At 40.5% G+C, this 8,959-nt stretch overlaps 1 protein-coding gene across 1 annotated transcript; it reads left to right on the forward strand.

The window, feature by feature from the left end:
• Positions 1-5,984: 5,984 nt before the first annotated feature.
• Positions 5,985-8,435, forward strand: hesx1 (HESX homeobox 1). Its single transcript, XM_012856094.3, has 4 exons — positions 5,985-6,105; positions 7,621-7,715; positions 7,812-7,913; positions 8,149-8,435. Exons 1-4 carry the CDS (start codon positions 5,985-5,987, stop codon positions 8,335-8,337), a joined length of 507 nt encoding a protein of 168 aa, XP_012711548.2. The 3' UTR covers positions 8,338-8,435.
• Positions 8,436-8,959: the final 524 nt, after the last annotated feature.

Genomic DNA, 8,959 nt, shown 5'->3' on the forward strand with positions numbered 1-8,959 from the left:
TATATTAATGAAATATTGACTTAAATGACACCAAAATAAAACAAGATTTAAAATCTCTATTCCATGTTCTTCTCCTGTCTCCTCTGCACTCAGTTTTATTGCTCTATGTGTCTATCAAGATAATGAGAACCAGTGTTTTTTTGTTTATTGCATACTGGTTGTTGTATGTATCCTGAAAAGAATTTCACCACGGTAACACGGCGACAATAAATAATCTTTGAATCTTTGAGAAGCTGGAGTGCAAGCTCCAGCGGAAGAATATCAGAGATGTGAGGTCAGGCATTAAGAGGATCCTTTTGTTTGATCACAGGCTTCAAACAAAAGGAAGATCAAACCGATGGAAGTCTGGACAGAGCCAATGAGCTCAACACATTTTTCATTTGGTTCAGTTCAGGAACAAGACATCACAACTTCCTATGACACAAAACCTCCCTGTCACACCTGAGATGTTTTATCTTCCACTTTAGTCATGGACCCTTTTGCTTCTGCATGTTTGTTCTCAACATAATTAGAAGATGGTGCTGCTCCCTTTGCCTCCCCCTTCCACTTTTCTGTCTCCAGAAGTCAAGTGAAAAGGCAGCTGAAGAGACTGAAGCAGAACAAGGCTGCAGGTCCAGATGGTGTCTGCCCCAGAGTCCTGAAGGCCTGTGCAGAGCAAAGCTCTCTGGGATTCCACAGCACCTCTTCAACTTAAGCCGGACCAAGGAGGAGGTTTCAGATGTATGGAAGACTTCCTGCATAGTTCCAGCACTGAAGAAATCTCAGCCATCCGTCCTGAATGACTTTAGACCTGTTGTTCCTGTTTGCCTACCTGAGTAAGGCAAGGCAAACACATGTCAATGTGCCCAGGGGCACATTGACATGTGGCAAGGGGAAGCTGGAATCAGTCCCACAACCTTCTGATTGCCAGACGACTATTTAACCCATCAAGCGACAGTCGCCCCAAGTAGGCTGGAGCCAGAAGACCTGAGTGGTCTGGAGGGTTGATGCCCTGATAACAAGTCTGTGATTTATTTAGGTGCTAATTCGGGGATTTATAGACTAACAGAAGGATTTTAAAGTCTATTCTCTGAGATCCAGGGAGCCATGGAAGGACTTCAGAACCGGGTCCATGTTCTCTACGTTCTTAGTCTCAGTGAGGACTTCAGAACCGGGTCCATGTTCTCTACGTTCTTAGTCTCAGTGAGGACTTCAGAACCGGGTCCATGTTCTCTACGTTCTTAGTCTCAGTGAGGACTTCAGAACCGGGTCCATGTTCTCTACGTTCTTAGTCTTAGTGGAAGGACTTCAGAACCAGGTCCATGTTCTCTACGTTCTTAGTCTTAGTGAGGACTTCAGAACCGGGTCCATGTTCTCTATGTTCTTAGTCTTAGTGGAATGACTTCAGAACCGGGTCCATGTTCTCTACTTTCATAGTCTTAGTGAGGACGCGGGCGGCAGCGTTCTGGATCAGCTGCAGCTGTCTGATCCAATTTTTAGGCAGACCTGTAAAAACACGGTTGCAGTAATCAATTCTTTTCCCCCCCTTTTTTTTGTGTCCTGTCTGGCGGTGTGGCATTAAGAATTGCTGTTGTAATGCTAAAGAGAGGCAAACAGATTTTACTTTCACAAGTGGAGCATTACTGCTTTCGCCATAGTGCTCCACTTGATTTATATATGGAAAGAGCTTTATTAGAATTAATGCTGGAACTATTTCACATTCAGTTGACACAAAAACGGGAAGGTAAAAGAGAACAAAAGGAAGAGAAAAAGACAAGACAAAATGCTAAAAGGGAGAAAGGGTGAAAAAAATAGAGGCGCGGAAAAGGAGAGAACAAGTTAACATTATCGGAGTCTGCATCTACACCTGCACAGAGAGATATAAAAAGAACAGTACAAGACTACATGTACAAACAACCATCATCTTGATAACATCACTGAAAATTACACAGTATTATTTAATATGAGATGCATAAAGTCACAGCTAAAGATAATAATTGGGGTTTTCTGTATAGAAATGAATCTGCAAGCACCTGAATCCCAGCAGCTTAAGTTTTTGCGAGAGCGCACTTATGTAAGGTTTATCCGTAAGAAAAATGCCTAATAGTAGTTGTGAGGAACCAAAGACCCGCTCCTCAGAGAGCTGAGGCAGACACTCGTAAGGGCCCTCAGAGCTAAGGGGCCCAAGAGGGACCAATACAGGGAAAGCTGCCTCCCCCGTCCCAGGGAAGAGCAGAGAAGAGCCCTAGGAAACCCCCCAACAGCCACAGTTCTGAAGCCCCCGGGAGCTGCGGTGACAAGCCCGCAGGCTCCTCCGGCAGCCAGCGGATTTAACTATGGGCCCAGAGACCTGAGACCCAGGCCCCATGAAGCAGCTGCCAGGAGTGAGTCAGCACACACCCGAGCACCCAGCCCTGGACACCGAGGAACACCAATGCATCAGTGTTGGCGCCAGCCAAAGGAGGGAGTATTGAATCCTGCTCTGAGATCCAATAGAACCAGCATGGTGGTTCTTCCACAGTCTGCATTTATATGGATGTCATTAAACACCTTGATAAGGGCGGTCTCTGTACTGTGGTGAGGAAACGTGACTGGAAAACGTCAAAGCAGCTGGTCGTTGTTAAGAAGGTGTTTCATTATAAATCTAATTATTGAAACACAGCTTTTTCAATAATCTTACTGATAAAGGGGAGGTTTGAGATGGACCTGTAGTTCTGCAAAAGTAGAGTAAGAAAAACAAACAAGCAGGTCCCCCTGAAGTTTACTTATTGCCATGGAGTTGAAGTTGAAAATGCCATCATACACCTACTTCAGCAAAGCACTGTCAATAGCTACGTTAACACATAGTAAATGGCTGATTGGAATAAAAATGTGTCATGTAAACAAGCCAACCAAATATCACGATCAGATTACGCTCTATTGGTGAAAACGTTGGCTGTGGTTTCAGAGCTGATTTGTACCAATTCAGAGCTATCTTCAACCAATTCATTTTCTGCAAAGCAGCAGATGTATATCTTTCTTGCTGCCTTAGCAAGCAAGAATTTTTTATTTAAGAACCAAGTGCTTTGACTTCCCAAGAGAAAGGGACTTGTATTTCTACCTTTTTTTTTTTTTTAGCAAAGAACCTTGTCATTATTTTTGAAACATACTACTGCAACAAAATTAGCCATATTGAGGTTGGGTGTAAATTCAAAACAAAGTTTCCATTCAAGAAGTAGTATAATTAAAAGGTACTGCTGAGAGTTGAACCCAGGATCTCCTGTTTACTACACAAGCACTAGCCCCAGTGCCTGTCTGTTCTGTAGCGCCGTAATCTTTCAAAAGTCAGAAGATGTGAAAAAATGAATTGATTCCAGATTGACCTAAATATCAACAACAAAAGTGGTGAAACATCTTCAAACAGCCAAGAGGCACTGCTTCTTGTTGAACCCAGAAATGTTTGTTTAACATCTAGGTGGTTTTACTGAAAAATAACATTGCTTGTATAGAGGGTTTTTAAATTCTTTTTTATAAAGTGACTCATCTTTTTAGAATTAGAATCTTATATATTGGATCCCTGATCTTTCATCTGTTTTTTTTATCTATAAATCTTCATTTCTTAGGCATATTTTTGTATATACACAAAACCTAATTTCTTGGAGTTTTCTTTTTATTGGCTAAGTGTACTTTAATAAAAGGAGCAATAGGTTCAGTTGAGTTCAATTTTATTTATATAGTGCCAATTCACAACACATGCCAAACAAGACACTTTACAAAGTCAAATTGAGTAAATTTTCTATGTACACAGGGCAGGTAAATGATGTTGAATTCTCTTCTATTTCTGGTCTGCTTCTCTTACTGGCTTCAGTGTTTGCAGGCTGCTGCTTTTTTGCCAAGATAAAATACCAAAAGGTTCTGTCTTGGGAACCCTGGGAACTCTCACATGATTGGCTCAGGAACCAGGAAGTAAACACGGGCTACACGCTGCACCAAAGTAGTTCTGGACCACATCTCTAGATTTGAAAGGAGAAAAACGTGACTAAGACATTGTTGATGAAGAGAACCGATTGTTTATAGGGAATGTTACTTCCATTCTGGGTGACAAGTGAGAATAATTTTGGTTAATTTTGCAGTACATTTTTTACTTATTGCTCCTTTAAATACATTTCTGACTCAGGACCAGGTACATATTAAAAGGCACATACTGAGGTTCCAAGGTTAATAATTTTAACTCCCTCCCTGGAGCATACCATATGAACCCCTGGGGAACAACAGGGATCCGTCTGTGAAAGCCATCAGAGTTGATTGGGACTCTTCTGAGATATAGAAACATACACAAAGGTCACAGTGCCATTTTCATGGTAATTCTGGCTCAGATCTAAAATGATTCCCATATCCTGCCCATCGTGTATCTTGTCTTATTGCCAAGGGTCTAAGCCTTATGGCTCCCATATACTCGCGTGGACCTGAGTCTGTGGATGTCTGTACGGCGTCCACTCAGACTCAGTGCGGACAATGTCTCAATTTCTACGATTGTGTACCGTATTTTTTGGACCATAAGGCGGATTATATGGCTCACCATGGATAAACGTGTCTTTGCATGTCTTTGTCCACATTTTAGGCGCACCTTATGATAAGGTGCACTAAATATTCTTCACAAGTGTGTAATATCACTGTACGTACACAGGTCTGTCCTGAGAGAGAGAGAGCTATCCGTCTCTGTGGGGAGGACAGAGTAGCTGGACTACACTGCCCTGTTTCCAACATAAGGCCAAATTAAACCTGACTTTCATATTGAATTAACTTACTAGGTTTATTGTTGCTAGTGCGTACTCCAGGTGCAGACTGCCTAAAGGCTCTAACATACTGGGCGTACTGTGTACATACTGTGAGCTTGACGTTGTACCTGTACTCTCCGCCGACGTCTCCTTGTCCAGCTTTCGCTCTGTAAAGCAACCCGTATCTGGCAGAAACGTGTCATGAGACTCCTAATCTATCAGGACCACCAAATGGTGATAAGAAGCAAAATAAATAGAAATCTGGAGCAATAAAATGTTAAATTAATTAATTTAACATTTAATTAATTGCTGTTATTCATCAGATATAGCTATATAGATATATTAAGGAAGCGGTAAAGAATCAATCTGTTTACAGGTACAAATTGAAAGTAGGAAGGGACAAAATGGCATGTAAGGATTAATGGATGTACAAATTGACCAGGAGCCTCCCACCTCTCAGCAAGGGATAAATAAATAAGTGTGCTGTTGGTTTAAAGCTGCCATAGGCCTTTAGTGGGAGATGATCTGGTTGTGAAAAGGTTTTTCCTCCCTGCTGCTTCAGACTGCATTCACACTCTACGAGCTTCATCTGCATCACAACACGTCCAGATTAGCCTAATAGCATTACTGGGTCTCAGCGGATTGTTTTCATTGCCATCATTGTCATTATTATTAGCTCACATTCTGTGTCAGGCCTGGAACAGCAGCTCAGATGTATTTCTGGAGTGAAAACTAAACTCATTTTCTACTTTGTTAATTCAGAAGAAAAGGAATGCAGGGCTGCTTTGTGTTTACGTCATGGTGGCGGTTTTCAATAAACATTTCCTAATCTCTTTCGCTCATGGAGAGCACATGGCTGAGGAAATTCAATCAATACAGAAACACATTAAATCTGAGCTGTTTTTTTATCATTCAGAGAAAAGTTGTATGTCAGTGTGAAACTTCCAGCAGCACACACAGCATTAGCTGAGATTAGCTGCTGTATGGAGCATCAGGGAATCTCATTCACATGGAAAAAACCTTCTTACTTCTAATTGGAGGCCTGTCTTAATTCTCCACTCCCATTTAAACCAGCAGTCAGCCGGTTTGCTCTCGTTCGACCACCAAGGCAGTGTGAAGGATTTCCACAGTCAGGGAGGTTCCCCATCAAACATTTGTGACGCTTCACGACTGTTTGTGTCTCAGTGAAGCCCAAGAAACATCTCTTTTTCTGAGGTCTTTAGCTCTCACTTTTCCATATTGGTGATAATGGAATGCACTGTAACTCCTGTGAAGGAAGAACGCCACCAAGCTTTTTATATCGATCGGATTCTTGGCTTGGAGCAGGAAAACCTTGGGAAGTGCCTCAAACTTCACCGCCCTTGGACAGGTGAGGAGGTTTTGTATTTTACCTAGCCTTGCTTTCTGTGCCAACAAGTGCTGCAAATATTTGAAATAAAAATTACTCTTTGAGCATTAGAGTCCCACTTATTCAAAGGTTTTATCAACCTTACAATCTACTGTTGCCAATAGGTATGTTGATTTTTACACAGTCCTTCACATTTCAAGGCTGTTCTTAAATTTAAGAGCAGCCAAATCCAAATTTAAGATTTGGCTGCTCTTAAATTTATCTATTGCATCCTTAGTCTCCTACTCCTTATTTTGGTATCTTTTGTAAAATGAACAATGACAGCCAAATATACCCTCCTTGTTAAAAGGTTTTTCATTTCTAGATGCCTAATCTTCTTTGAAATGTCATCTGAACGTGGAATGAAGATAATTTATGTTTTTTTTTAGTTCTTTTGAAAAAAAAATTATTAGACTAGATTTCTTCAGTCTGAATCTCGGGAAAAGACTGACATTTGTTTTAAGAATTGGCCACGTCTGGATAAGTCTGAACTAAGAAAATAATATTATGGAAAAAGATTTAGACTTCCTGGCTTTGCCCTTCACTATTGTCTAATTGTTGGTAATTTATGGTCAAAGTTGGCGGGAAGACAAAAGGCTGGGGTGGAGATTCACCTTCCAGCAGGAGAACCACCCTGAACATGCAGTGGCAATCATCAGCAAAACAACTGGCTTTGCTGGAACACGGTCTTACACAAACCTAAGGTGTAAGACGCTTATAGTCCTTGTCAGGGTGCATTTCTAGTCATTTCTTTATTTGGAATATGTTAGATGTAAAACTGTTAAATGAGCGTTGTCCCATGTTTAAGTAATCTTCACGCTGCAGTCCATTAAACACCAAGATTAAGCTCTGAGTCTAATTCTAAATGATGAGTAATCTGTGATGTTCTGCTTTTTCATCATGTTTTTTTTTGTTTCTTCCCAGTGTCCTGTCTAGCAATATGGCAATAGGAATTGATGTCTCAATGCCAGATAGAGCTTGACAGATTTTGCTTTTACAAGAGGAGCAAACAGCTTTCGCCATAGAGCTCCACTTGATTTATGCTTGTAAATAGCTTTATTATGATTCCTGCAAGGAGAATTTCAAATTATATGGACATGACAATGGGAGAGTAAAGGAAGAACAAAAAGTGAAAGAAAAGAAAAAAAAGAGTAGAGGTGAAAGAAAGAGGAGATAAAAGGAAGAGAATGATAAAACGTCCTCTGTCTGCTCCATCACCTGGAAAGAGACACAAAAAGAACAGCACAACCAACAGACATAAAGCAACAGATACACTCGAATAACACCTAGATGCCATTGCTAAATCATATATATTATTATGTAAGCTGACATGTGTAATGTGATATTTGAAAAAAGAAAGTGAAAAAACATTAATAAATAAATAAATAAATTATTATAAATTATAATTCATCATGTTTTTAATTGCTTCAGAATTTGGAGCAGAGAGGAAGAACACAGAAAAAAGTCCCTGCTGTAAACGACCCGTTCCTGATCTAGAACCACAGCGTCACCGTCAGCCCCAGAGCTCCCCTCGGCCCACATCAAACTGGTATACTGGACGAAGACCCAGGACGGCCTTCAGCAACAGTCAGGTGTTCTGTCAATCATGTAAACTGTCAAAAAAGAAAAAAAAGAAGATCTCATCCGACAACATTTTTTCTAACTTAACTTTAACTCCACTCCATCAGGTGAATGCTCTGGAGACGGTGTTCCAGGTGAACTGTTATCCAGGTATCCAACTGAGGGAGCTGCTGGCAGGAAAACTGGATCTGGACGAAGACCGAATACAGGTTCTGATAGTTTCTTAAAAGATTAAAAAAATATATATATATAGCCTTTTGTTGTAAACTAGGATCCAGAAGATTCAAGACGTGTGAAAAAAAAGCTATTTAATCAACTATATGCTTTTTGGTGCAAATTCTCACTTATAGACACACAATACATAAAAATCCTTATAAATAAATCATGAGATAACAGGAAGTTTAACTAAAGAACAGTGGGAAGATCAACATTTTTTCCTGTCAGATCTGGTTCCAGAACCGGCGAGCAAAGCTGAGGCGTTCGCTCCGAGAGACTCGACTGCAGCTTGTTCAGACGGCTGTGACCGAGCTGAAGATGAGACCCGCAGCAGCAGACCACCTAAAGTCTGAGGAAGAGGAGCCGTCCCATCACCTCCCTCCTCCTCAGTTTGATGCTGAGGATGACAAGAAGTGAAACAAACAAAATTATTTCTATCTGCACACTTTCTTTCCCATCTGTGTCTCTTTTATTCTCTGTTTGCTTTGAGATGTTGCCTGAAAAACACTCAAACCACTGTGGGAACAATTTAAAGTGGCAAAGAATGAACAAGTGTTTCATTGTTTTATTTTTTGTCCACCATTTAAAAGAAATGTGAACTTGTCTTATTTAGAAGCATAACCCAGCAGGAATGATTTGTTCTGATGAAATAATGATAGAGGACCATTTTCTAAAAGACGGGCTTCTGAATCAGCTTGAGTTATTCTTTCTCACTTTAAGTGACAGCTCAAAATCTCCAAAACTCTGAATAACAGAAGTGATTAACGATAAGAATACCTCTGAGTGATGTTTTTCTTGTGCAGTGATTTTCATCTTCGCCGTACAATGCCTTAAGAAACACCTCTGTTAAAACCACAGTTTTATGATGCACGAATAAGTTTCAGTTTTATCAAAATATTCTGTCAAAATGAGGCTTAATGGAACATCTATCACACTTTGTAACAAAATAAAAGAGTGGGATATGTACCAGAGCACATGTCTACTGTAAGGCATGCATGATTATGTTCTGACCTGGGGAAACAAATTAAAAAGTCCTCCC

Source organism: Fundulus heteroclitus, chromosome 24 (genome assembly GCF_011125445.2).
Source record: "Fundulus heteroclitus isolate FHET01 chromosome 24, MU-UCD_Fhet_4.1, whole genome shotgun sequence".
Classification (NCBI taxonomy): Eukaryota; Metazoa; Chordata; class Actinopteri; order Cyprinodontiformes; family Fundulidae; genus Fundulus; species Fundulus heteroclitus.

Excerpts from the sequence above, each read along its gene's own strand:
- hesx1 (XM_012856094.3), top strand. The coding sequence starts at position 5,985 with ATGGAATGCACTGTAACTCCTGTGAAGGAAGAACGCCACCAAGCTTTT. Across the intron at positions 6,106-7,620 it reads ACTTCACCGCCCTTGGACAG|AACCACAGCGTCACCGTCAG; the intron begins GTGAGGAGGTTT and ends TTCCTGATCTAG. Across the intron at positions 7,716-7,811 it reads CGGCCTTCAGCAACAGTCAG|GTGAATGCTCTGGAGACGGT; the intron begins GTGTTCTGTCAA and ends CCACTCCATCAG.